Consider the following 13,007-nt stretch of genomic DNA (forward strand, 5'->3'; position numbering starts at 1 on the left):
TTAAATTTCATATTGAAAAGAATAACATGTAAGAAAGTTTTAAAGCGAATAAAAGTTGAGCAGCTCTCAGATGTGAACTGCAGACTAAAATACAGAAAGATTATTGAAAAGAAAATGAAAGAGTTTGAGAACAGGAATCAAACCTTGGAGATTCACATGGCAAACTCTGAAGAAAACATTGATTGATTCTGCCAGAGAGGCATGTGGTGAGGTTGTGTGCAAGGATAAAAAAATCAGAACTCCCTGGTGGACACAGGAAGTTAAAGAGGCAGTGAAGGAAAAGAATAAAGCATATCAGAAGTTCCTGGCAAATAAGTCAGCTTTTACTCTTACAGAATACAGAGACAAATGTAAGAAAGCTAAACAGTGTGTAAAACTAGCTAAACAAAAGTCATTGGAGGACTTTGGCAAGAATATAGAAAATAAATATCAAGAGGGTGGCAAAATATTCTGGAGGTTGTTGAAGAAGCTTAGGAATGGAGGAAAGAGTGCTGTAAAAGAAGTTAGAGATGATAAAGGTGACATGAAAACAGGAGAAAAAGATATCCTTGAAGTATGGAGTAATTACTTTGAAAAACTGCTAAATGAAACAAGCAGTGATGACAGCACAGTGATAAAAAACACTGACCACGCATGCAGTCAGGAATACATATCCATACTTGAAGTAGAAAAAGCCATCAAAGGCTTGAAATGTGGAAAGGCAGCAGGAGTAGATGATATTCGACCAGAAATGCTGAAGTATGGTGGTATAAAAGTCTTACAGTGGCTGCACTGCATAGTTCAGAAAGCCTGGACTGATGGACGAATTCCCGATGATTGGAGTAGAGCTCTCATAGTACCCATATATAAAAAGGGAAATAAAACTGAATGTGAGAATTACAGAGGTATTTCCCTACTGAGTGTTCCTGGCAAGATCTATGCAAGTATACCTGAGAAACGGTTGAGAAGAATTGTGGAAGAAAATCTTGGTGAAGAACAAGCTGGATTTCAGGCCAAATAGAGGCTGTCAGGATCAGATCTTCACTTTACGACAAATAGTTGAGAAAGCATGGGAATATAACAAAGATCTGTATTTAAGTTTTGTCGATTTGGAAAAGGCATATGACAAGGTGCCAAGAGAGAAGCTATTCAATACGCTGCAGTTATATGGTGTCAATGGGGCATTATATCAAGCAATACTTAGTCTTTATTTGAGTTGTAAGTCAGCAGTTAGAATTGAAGGAAGTACAGGAAGATGGTTTAATATTAAAACTGGTGTGAGACAAGGATGTACATTATCCCCTCTGTTATTCATTATCTATATGGATCACATTATGAAGGAAAGTGGTATTAAACCCGATATCAGAATTGGAGATGTTAATGTCAGCTCTTTGCTTTATGCGGATGATGTTATACTTCTAAAGAAATCTGCTAAAAGTCTGCAAGATTCTCTGACTAAATTGAATAGCTGTTGTAATAGATATGGTATGAAGGTCAGCAATAAAAAGACAAAGACAAAGACAATAGGCAGAATCATTGAAAATGTCAACTGTGTTGTGAATGGAGAACCTGTGGAACAAGTAAAACATTTCAGTTACTTAGGCACGATTTTTACTGAAGATAGTAAATTAAATATAGAAATAGACAATAGAATCAGCAAAGCTGGTATGGTGGGAAGTCAATTGAATAAATTCATATGGAATAAGAGAGAAATTAGTCAGAACACTAAATTAGCTGTATACAAGACAGTGTTTAAACCAGTTTTTACTTATGGATCTGAGAGCTGGGTCAGAAGTAAAACACTTGACCAAAGACTAGAGACTGCAGATATGAGAGTCCTGAGAAAGATTAGAGGCATGAACAGATGGCATCAATGGCAATATCTTATTAAAAATGAGGATATTAGGAAAGAACTTGACATTGTCAGCATCCAGGAATGCATTAGCAGAGCTAATCTCAGGTGGTATGGTCACTTAAATAGAATGGGAGAGGAAAGATTAGCAAAACAAGTGTTCTCTGCCAGGTTGGCAGGACAACGACCCAGAGGAAGACCAAGATATAGGTGGATTGATACGGTACAAAGTGCCTTAGACGATAGAAATATAAGATCTGATAATGTTGGAGTCTTGACAAGTAACAGACTGATTTGGAGGAAAATTGTAGATAGGAAGTTAGTAATGATGTAATTTTTTCATGTAGTACTGTCATATCCTGTACACCCCTTGAGGGTACATGGCAGGAATTTGATGATGATGATGGTAAATTAAATATGGAAATAGACAACAGAACAGTGGTGGCTGGTGACAAAAAAAGAAAGAAAAAAAAACTTTTTTTTCCTAATCAGTAACGAATTTATTTATAAATAAATTTACATATTCAAAATTGCTTTAGTAAAAATATTTCATCCTCACCACGAACAAACACCTAAATAATAAAAGTTTCGTATCGATAGCAGTGACAAGTACAAACGAATATCGGTGTTAGATTCGCAGTGCATTTGTTTCGTGTGATGATAATTGAAAAAATATAATTCTTTTCATATTTTCAACAGTGACACTTGTCATAATTCAGCCTTGTATCTATAATAAATAAATAATTATGTTATTTTAACAAAATAAAATAATATTGAAAAAAATAGTTCACCACGCACACGCACCATTAATAAATGTTTCATATCTCACAGAAATAGCATGCATAAGGATACTAAAAATACACTGCTGTTTGGGCAGTGTGGTTATTGTGCGTAACGTGCAATGACAAACGCAAACGAATATCAGCATTAGATCGCAGTGCATCTGTTTCGTAATCTAAAGCATTAATTGAACAATTCCAATTATTAACTATTCAGTCAATGTCAAAATATAAGCTGTAACCTTTAACATGTTGTATTGCATTCATATAATCTTGTAAGCATTGTTATTATTTATAAACACAAACAAAATTCAAATTTTTCATTTTTTCCTTGGAGGTACTGCAGTGTCACAGTGCTTATGTATGGGCTGCCACTGCAACAGAATCAACAAAGCTGATATGGTAGGAAGTCAACTGAATAAATTTATATGGAATAAGAGAGAAATTAGCCAAAGCACTAAATTAGCTGTGTGCAAGACGGTATTCAAGCCAATTTTAAATTATGGATCTGAGAGCTAGGTCAGAAGTAAAACGCTTGACCAAAGACTAGAGACCACAGATATGAGAGTCCTGAGAAAGAGTAGGGACATGAACAGATGGCATCAATGGCAATATCATATTAAAAAAGAGGATATTAGGAAAGAACTTGACATTGTCAGCATCCAGGAATGCATTAGCTGAGCTAATCTCAGATGGTATGCTCACTTAAACAGAATAAGAGAGAAAAGATTAGCCAAACAAGTGTTCTCTACCAGGTTGGTAGGAAAGAGACCCAAAGGAAGATCAAGATATATAGGTGGATTGATACAGTAAAAAGTGCCTTAGACGATAGATGTTGGAGTCTTGACAGGTAACAGACTGATTTGGAGGAAAATGGTAGATAGGAGGTTAGTAATGATGTAATTTTTCACGTAGTACTGTCATATCCTGTACACTCCTTGAGGGTATATATCAGGAATTTGATGATGATGGTGAAAATCTGTTTTGGATTTGTTAATAAATGATGATTTTGTCAACAAATTCAAAACAGATTTTGAATGGCCCAAATAGAAAACTCTACTCCATTTCAAATGACAGTCCAATCTTCTCTTCCCTTGTGTGTTGATCTCTATACTTCCCTGTTTCCATTCTTTCTCTCACATACACATGCATGCATCACACACACACACACACACACACACACACACACACACACACACACACACACACACACACACACACACACACACACACACACACATCACTCTTGTCATCATTTTTCACTTCCAACTTGTCTGTAGATGACCAAGGAAAATTTTCACCCACTTTACCATGTACAGCCAGCTCTGATCTTTTACTAGGAAAACATCTGAAAAATCCTCATCAGGACACAGGAAACCAATACGTTTCCTGTGTCCTGACGAATGGTTATGTTATGCCCTCAAAATGTTATACCCTCAGTTGTGCTCAAAATTTTTGCTCCACAAACTGTGTAAAGTGTAGAACACCATCATTCCAATAACTATTCTGTTTAAATTATGCATGCTGTCATACCCACTTGGTATCTACCCAATAAGCATGGAAGCAAACTATCATCAAACTTCTTGACTACCTCAAAACTGACCATTTAATTCATAAATACCAATATGGATTCTGCCATTCTTTTTCCAAAGCAGATCTTATAGCCTATTCTTACCTACCTTTGGGTTGAGATGCATGCCATGGAAATGTATAGAAACTCATGATTGCTCTTATATATCCTGGACATTTGATTGGATCTAGCATTGAGGCCTCCTTGCCAAGCTTTTATCTTGTGGTCTGTTTTCATTTCTTAGCAATTGAGTTACTACTCTACTTTCATCTTGTGCACTTCCTGTCATGATGGATGGTTTCCTCTCTTCAGATTTGTCTCTCATTGTTGTGATACATCAAGGCTTTGTGCTTTTGTACAGACACTCTTTCTGTTATAGTAATGACCTTCTCTCACCCACCACAAATTCTGTCTATAGTTTTGCTGATGAGAGGACTCCTTTTCTTAATTTTACAAACCATCTAGTACTCATATGATTCACGGTTCAAACTCTTCCATAATCAATATTTTACACAGTGAACCTCTAGGGAACTTTTCAATGCTACCAAATATTTATACATAGAAACACAGTCTTGTCTTATTTTTTGAAAGAAAGATCTCACTTCATTCCCTTTACTTATGATAATATTCAGATCTCTGGTTTCTAATTAAGATCTAATGAGATCTGATTTCCTTTCTTGGGCTGACCTTACATCCATGGCATTTCTTGGCACATACACACTACATCCTATCCTCCTCAACCTCTGAACTTAGTATCTTCTTATTTTCAAGACATTAAAATTACAAATCCATCCAACCCTAAAATATTATTCGCACATTTGAGCTGGTACAACACAAATCTCCTATAGAACTTGATACTGTCCAGAAGAAGAAAACATACTTAACAGATAATCTCTCTCTCTCTGCAATCACTTTCTCATAGATTCTCTGTTCCTGATGTATACCTTTTCTGGCTTTAATAGATACTGCTTCACCAAACTGACTACCAACTTCCTCCATTTTCCTCTAAACTTAAAAGTACATGAGTAGTTGCTGATCAACATCTACACAGTTGATCTCTAGGTAAAGAATTTTCTGCAACATCTTTGATGATTTCATTACTTTTTTGGCTCTAAAAGTCCAAAAAAAAAAAAAAACTGGATGTAAATAAATATAATTTATATTAAATGCAGTTGAACTTTGTTATAACAAGCACCAGGCAACCAACAAAAGCTCTTCGTTATACCATTACTCACTATATCAGTGATGAGTTAAAACTACCTCCTATTTTTTTAATTCTCAGTAACTCAATAAAAAATAGATTATTCAGAAAAAGAAGTATTAGAGAGAGAAAGAAAAAATAATATAATTACATACCTAGATATTATTTGTATAAATATGCTTGTATAAACTACAATACACTTAATATTAAACACAAGTTATTTATCCATAATTTTAAAACCATACACTTAATACTAAACACAGTTTATTTATCCATAATTAAAAACAATATTAATTAATAATAAAAACAATTTCACTTATTTCGCTAACCATTGTTACATGCAAAATCCTTGGATCCAAATTGTTTAGCATATTTTGCTCGAGAGCCTTCAAGATCAGACTGTCTCTTGAGAATCCAGAACTTTTTTGTGTGCTGAACCATTGAAGCAGTGCTTCATTGACATTTGTGAACTCAAAATTTCTAAATTTTTTGTATCAGTTATGTTGTTTTCCAGTGCTGATATGTAAATATCTTTATTCTTCCACAATATTAATACTGTTGAAGAGGACAGAGAAAATTTTTACACACTTCAATATTTGTCATACCACGTTCTGACTCACGAATAATTTTGACTTTTTCACGAACTGAGACACTTTCTATTAAAAGACCAGACATGTTTCCAACCGAAGAGTTTATTTTTAATTGATTTTATGGTTATGGTAGTGTTTGGGCAAAGTGAGGGAGTAGGGCTGGAGGCTAGACATTGGAGATGTAGGTGGAGTGGGGATGGTTCCCACTAACATAGGCAAGGTTAGGTTTTAAACTGGCCAGTAATCCAATGCTGGTAGTGATAAAGCAAAGTCACTCCTTTCATTCTTGTCAAACAGCAAAAGTCACTAGTAAATAACACTATATTCAAGTTCTGTACTATGATAAAAGTGCTGATGGTATGGACTTGCCTCTCACTATGCCATAAATATTTGCAAATTTTTAAGTGATAAAGTAAAGTCACTCCTTTCATTCTTGTCAAACAGCAAAAGTCACTAGTAAATAACACTATTTTTGAATTCTGTACTATGATAAAAGTGCTGATGGTATGGACTTGCCTCTCACTATGCCATAAATATTTGCAAATTTTTAAGTTATCAATGATTTTTATTACTATTATGACACTACTACCAGCCATTTTTATTAGAGGTTTGGAGTAGCATTAAAAATGTTATTATTTTATATCAAGGATTCTTACCATATCAAACTTTTAGCCTGCCCATAGTATTAATGGATAGGTTTCCATTTTCATAACAAAAAAAAAAAAAAAAAAATATATATATATATATATATATATATATATATATATATATATATAGACACACATGCTGTAAACATTAAATTTCCTTACCTTACCTAAACACTTCAGGGTTCAAAGTTAGATAACTTGGAGGGGGGGGGGGGCTTCCACATAGCCTGTATTTAAGATAGTAAACAGGCTGAGACTTCTGAATCAGTTTTATTTCTCTCACCTTCTTGAACTGCACATTGTTAGTAGGTATCCAGTTGGATACTGATAAATGAAAATGGGGCTAGTAATTTGCAGTCTTCTTTGAAGTCTTAAATCACACACACACACACAACATAATCAGATATCATTTTGGCAGGGACATTGCTTAGTTCATGAATCAGTGTGAACAGTGAAAAGACAGCTGTTGAAACAACCATAAACTCAACAGTATAAATTGATGATAACAATCAAAAATGTGAGAAGTACCATTGAAAAAAGCACCAAAGCTATTAGAGGAATTAAGGAATTACAAAATACCAGTGCAACATTATTGGCCTTACTGAGATGAAAAAAAAAATTATATACCTCTAAATAATAACTATAAGATGTCATGTTCAGACAATAGTAATTAAGACGAGGAAGAAGTGGTTATAGTATTCAGCACAAAACATGCATATAAATATTTAAAATGTTAGACTCAATTAGAGTGATGTGGGTAAATTCTCTCAACACTGTCAGCTACCCTCCATGATGACTCAAATATGGTAAATTCCAAAATGGTTCTTGTTGAAAACCTGAACATTGGAGTAGAAAATAATTTTGTCACTTCTGTCATAACCATATCTTGAATGATATACCCTTGCAAAATGATCACTCAGTGGCTCAACAATTTTGTTTGCCTCTGTTACCTCTCTACCATTTGCACTCATTAAAGTTATCCTTCCATAGTCATACCTTTTCTTACTACTTGCCATATAACAAAAAAATTTTGGATTTTCTTTTGCCTGTTCAACTGATTTCTTCTCATAATCTGATTTCACATTCCTTACCATGCTGGTCGCCTTTCTTGCCAGATTCTTGTCCTGATCATGAGTTAGTTGGTTATCTTTCTCCTTATATATACCCTTCACGACATTTTCTTTTTTTACAGCTCAAGCTTAATGATACTACTTATCACTAAAAAGCACTACAAAACTTGTTTCTCTGGTGTGAAAATCAGTAATATTAGTAATGCTATCAGAATGCAGAAAGGGAAGGTGAAAGAATTAATTAGAGTCACTATTTTCCAAGATGAAACCAATCACAAAATGTCAAAAAGAAAGTTATGTTTTAATTTGACTAGTTTTGTGAAAAAACTTTGTTTCACTTCAGGAAATAGCACAAATAAATTAAAAAACCAATAAGCAAAGTAATAACAGTTAACATTTCTAGTGAAGGATATTTGAAAATGTTTAAACAATATAAAGCATGCATTCACTAAATGAATGCATGCTTTCTATTCTATTCACTAAATGAACCAGCTGGTTCATGGGTTGCTGTATACTGCTAGTAGATACAAGTATGTCATGATGGATTAAGAAAGACGGATTTGATTTTAAAGCATCCCTTGTTTTTTTTGTTACACTCTAAATGATATGTCATCATTGATTTTTTGAATGCTTTGAGTAAAAGTGGTAATCAATGTGGAGCATTTCAGTTATCGCCATTCTCTGAAATGTTTTGTATCTGTTGTATGTGCTGCCAGCCCTGATTTGTGCTTTCTTTCATTCTCAACTTCCTTGATATGTTCTGATCAGCATATCTTCCCAAATCTGCCAGTTTGTCCTATGTAGTGTATCCCACAACCAACTGATTTTATAGACACCTAGATTTTTAAGTGGCAGATGTGGTAGTTTAGAAGGTTTCAGGTGGAGATTTTGTTCATTGGGAAGAAAGCGACTTTTAGATTTTTTTGGTGAAGCAATCTTGCTGTTTTATCTGCGATTAATATGGGAGAATCACTGCTCCTTTATATTCTTGGTTTAGTTATTCTTCTGTTTGTTTTAAAAGTTGAGATGATTTTTTTTTTTTTTTTTTTTTTTACTAATGTTCTGTTGTAGCCAGTTTTTGGAAGGACAGAATTAAGATACTGTAGTGCTTGGTTTCTTTTATCTATATTAATGGAAATTCTGTAAGCTCTATTGCATAAGGAACAGATGATGCCTATTTTTTGTGCTGGGAGGTATGAGAAGTTTCATGTAGATAACGTCCTGTATTGATTGGTTTCCTGTAGACTGAGAAGTTGAGTGTGTTTTGCTCTGATATCTCAACTGATGTATCCAAAAACGGTAAAGACCTATTTCTTTCTAATTCAGCTGTGAATTTGATTTGAGGATGAATGTTGTTCAGGAAAGTTAATGAAACTTCTAATTGGGTAGTAGACTGGGCCAGATGATAAAAATATTGTTGGCATATCTTTGCCAAATTTTTAGTTGTATTCCTTGATACTGGAGGACTATTTTTTCAAACCACTCCATGAATAGCTCAGCTAACATAGGAGAGAGGGGACAGCCCGTAGTGAATCCTTCTTTCTGTTCAAAAAAATCTTCAAATTTGAAAAAAAGTGCTATTAATGCAATGTTTAAAAAGGTCTACTGTGTCCAGTGGGAAAATATGCTGAAGTATTTGTATGATTTTTATTCTTGGAACATTTGTGAAAAGATTTACTGTGTACAGGCTTGCAGTTATATCAGTAGGAGCCAGTGTGATGCCTTTGATATTTTCTATGAAGTATATTGTCTTCTTAACATAAGAGGATGTTTGACTGATGTGGGGTTTGAGTAGGTTTGCCAGACGTTTAGATAATAAAGAAGTTGGAGAGGGGGAAAAAAAATTTTTTTTCTCACAAAACTAGTTGAATGAAACATAATTTTCTGTTTGATTCTTTGTGAGTGGTTTAATACCAGAAAATAGTAATTCTAATATGTCCTTTCTCCATACATAATGAGAAAGAATTAATTGTTTTGGCTGGACTAATGACCTGAGAGATGAGAAATATTGTCTGAGGGAGGATGTCAAAGAGTTGTTGGAAGAGGCAAAAAAGAAGAGTGACAGGATGAAGTTTGAGTCTGCTGCCATGCTATGATAGGTGCAAATGGAGAAGGAGAGCAGTGATAACTAATGAATCAATACACAGGTTCTGAAGAAGGAATGATGTAGAGTTTGTGGACCTATGGCCTGAGTGGATGGAAAGATTTGTACAGTGCTGATGGACTGCACTTAAATGGATTCGGAGTTAGATGTCTGGAGAGAGTTATTCACTGAGTGTGGAAGTACAAAGTCAGGAAAACTAAAGCAGTTACGGTGGATGCAGATGAGTGTTTTGTGTGAAGGCACCCATGAAGCAAATGAGTGTGTGAATGAACAAAAAATGCAGTCTCTCAGACAACAGTATTGAATAGGGAAACCAATTCAGAATGTAAAGGTGGTTTGGGCCTAAGGGAGATGCTACAGTTTCTATATACAATGCTAGAAGCCATCAGGAATAAGAGGGAAGAGTTTTGGCTAACAGCAGATGACCTAGTTAAAGGGATAGAATGTGAATTTAGTATTTTCAGGGAAGATAGAGTAGAGAGAATAGGGAATGGAGTACTACTGATGGTAGCACATGAATTGCAGCCAACAAGATTAGGAGTCGCTCTGACAGATGTCAGTTTTTGAGTCAATCTGGTGTGAGATCAAGGCTAATAGGACAAAATATAAAATTGGTTACTTCTATAGGCCAGGGATGATGTGGAAGATATGCATCACCAAATTAGTATGAGCAAGCCGAGTAATTATTATGGGGGACTTCAACTTCGGAGACATAGATTGGAAGTAGGAAAGATCACATGGCAGGAAGGAAATAGAATTTATACAGTTACTGAGAAATTACTTGAAGCAGAATGTGATTGAGGAGACTGAGGTACGAGAGTGTTGGATCTTGTTATAGGATCAGAAGACCTGTCCATAACTAAGGTGGCTACGTTGCATCCAATTAATGAATCATCAAATATATTTATTCTGTCAAAAGTGCTTATTTGGGGAGCATTTCTCTCAGAGTTGGCATCTGCAAGGATAAAAATCAAAACATGGTGGGCTGAAGAGGTTAGAGGTCCTGGAAAATAAGAAATCAGAAATCATCAGAAATTCATGACAAGTAAATAGCATGTATTCTTAGTGAATATATAAATATGTAAGAAAGCTAAGTTGCATAAAAGTATTTAAGCCTTTTATATATATATATCTTGTTTCATTTTCTTCTGAATTATATTACATGTTTATAATATTTGTATTTTATTCTTACAGTCCAAAGGAAGTAGCACCTCTAGTAGGAAAAATGTTGGGGTATAAATTGGTCACCAAACAAACACCTAAGAATGGAGTTGAAGTGAAGAAAGTAAACATTACTTTGTAATGTCTGATATTTTGACACATTAATAAATAATTAGATATGATACTGTCATGTAAAGTTTATTAAATTATCATAGTTTTTCAATAAAACACAATAAGATGATTCCTTAAAAAATGGTTCTAAGGATTTATCTTTCATTTATCTACTTTGAAATGTTTATAACTACAGTATGCCAAATAAAGAATGTTGGCAGAAACTTCTCATTTACTTCATGTGTAGTATCATTTGGTCACTTCAAAATTTGATTTTAAATTAAATAAATGCTACTTTAATTCAAAAAGTCCTGAAGATTGTAACTCATATCCTAAGACAATTGCATTAAGCTACAACTCATTTCCATATCCAGACAGCAAGGAAGCAGAAAACAGTTTTTTGCTTTTAGTCTCAGCAGTTTTATGGTAATAGAATTACTGTACTTTCGTACAGTAATTCTAAAGAAATAAAACATATTTTATTAATTCGTAATAAAACAGAGGTATGTATCAATACGTAAGGTAGAAAAAGCCATCAAAAACTTGAAATGTGGAAAGGCAGCTTGAGTAGATGATATTCGAACAGAAATACTTAAACATGGAGGTATAAAACTTTTACAGTGCTGCACTGCATTAATTCAGAGGGCCTGGTTAGGTTAGGTTGAATTCCAGATGATTGGAGTAAAGCTCTCATAGTTCCCATCATTAAAAATAGAATAAACCTGAATGTGAGAATTGCAGAGGAATTTCTCTACTAAGCATTCCAGGGATGATTTATGCAGGCATGCTCAAAAAGATGCCAAGAAAATTGTGGAAAAGAAACTTGGAGAAGAACAAGATTGTCTTCAAGCCAAATAGAGGTTGTCGAAATCAGATTTTCACTTTACAACAAATAGTAGAGAAATCATGAAAATATAAATTTAAGTTTTGGTCTGTAGTTAATTTTTACAGATCTGGTAAGACAAGAAAACACATTATCTCCACTCTTATTTTCATCTATATGGATCACATTATGATGGAAAGTGGCATTAGGCCTGATATTGGAATTGGAGATGTCAAACTTAGCTCTTTGCTTTATTTAGATGATGATGTACCCTCAAATATATCCAGTCTCCAGGATTCTCTCACTAAATTGTACAACAGCGGTAACAAATTTGGCATGAAAATCTGCAATAGAAAGACCAAATCTCTGAAAATAGGTAGAAATATAGAAAACTTCAGGTGCCTTCTCAATGGAGAACCTATAGAACAAGTAAAATATTTCAGCTATTTAGGCACAGTTTTAAGTGAAGATGGCAAATTAAATTTGGAAATAGACAGAATAAGCAAAGCTGGTATGGTGGGGAGCTAGTTGAATAAATTTATATGGAATAAGAGAAATAAATTTATATGGAATATGGACTTTATATTAGCCAAAACATGAAACTAGCAGTATACAAGACAATGTTCAAACTAGTTTTAAGTTGTGTGTCTGAAAGTTAGGTTAGAAATAAACCATTTGATCAAAGACTAGAGACTGCTGATATGAGAGTTCTGGCCTGGTTGGTTGAGTGATTAGAGTATCTGCTCTCGAGCCAAGAGGCTGCAGGTTCAAATTCCACCAAGGACATGGATGTTTGTGATTGTTCTACTGACTAATTAACATATGTACTGCTGTGACCTATGTCCTGGCGCTGTATGACCTTTGATGTCTTCGAGCAATAAAAATCAAAATCAATCATCAATCAATCAATCTGAGAAAAATTAAGAGAGCAAACAGATGTCAGCAATGGCAGAATCATATTAAAAATGAAGATATTGGAAATTAATTTGACATTGTTTCCATTCAAGAATGTGTAAACAAAGCTAATCTTTGGTGGCATGACTACTTAAACAGAATGGGAGAAAAAAGGTTAGCCAAACAGGTGTTTGATAACAAGATGGCAGGAAAGAAACCCAGAGGA

The 13,007-nt window shown here is 34.3% G+C and overlaps 1 protein-coding gene across 2 annotated transcripts in view; it reads left to right on the plus strand.

Moving 5' to 3' along the window:
* The window catches only part of ScsbetaG (Succinyl-coenzyme A synthetase beta subunit, GDP-forming), a 260,513-nt gene that overhangs the window by 48,405 nt on the left and 199,101 nt on the right, over window positions 1–13,007 (plus strand). For both annotated transcript variants that reach the window (XR_016550662.1, XM_090415888.1), the window contains exon 4: window positions 10,987–11,077. Coding sequence is in view for 1 of the 2 variants with exons in the window: in XM_090415888.1 (XP_090272014.1) it covers window positions 10,987–11,077 (91 nt within the window). In the remaining variant the exon portion in view is untranslated. The remainder of the gene's footprint in view (window positions 1–10,986; window positions 11,078–13,007) is intronic.

Source organism: Typopeltis vanoorti, chromosome 3, assembly GCF_054136105.1.
Source record: "Typopeltis vanoorti isolate ZY-2024b chromosome 3, IOZ_Tvanoo_1.0, whole genome shotgun sequence".
Classification (NCBI taxonomy): Eukaryota; Metazoa; Arthropoda; class Arachnida; order Uropygi; family Thelyphonidae; genus Typopeltis; species Typopeltis vanoorti.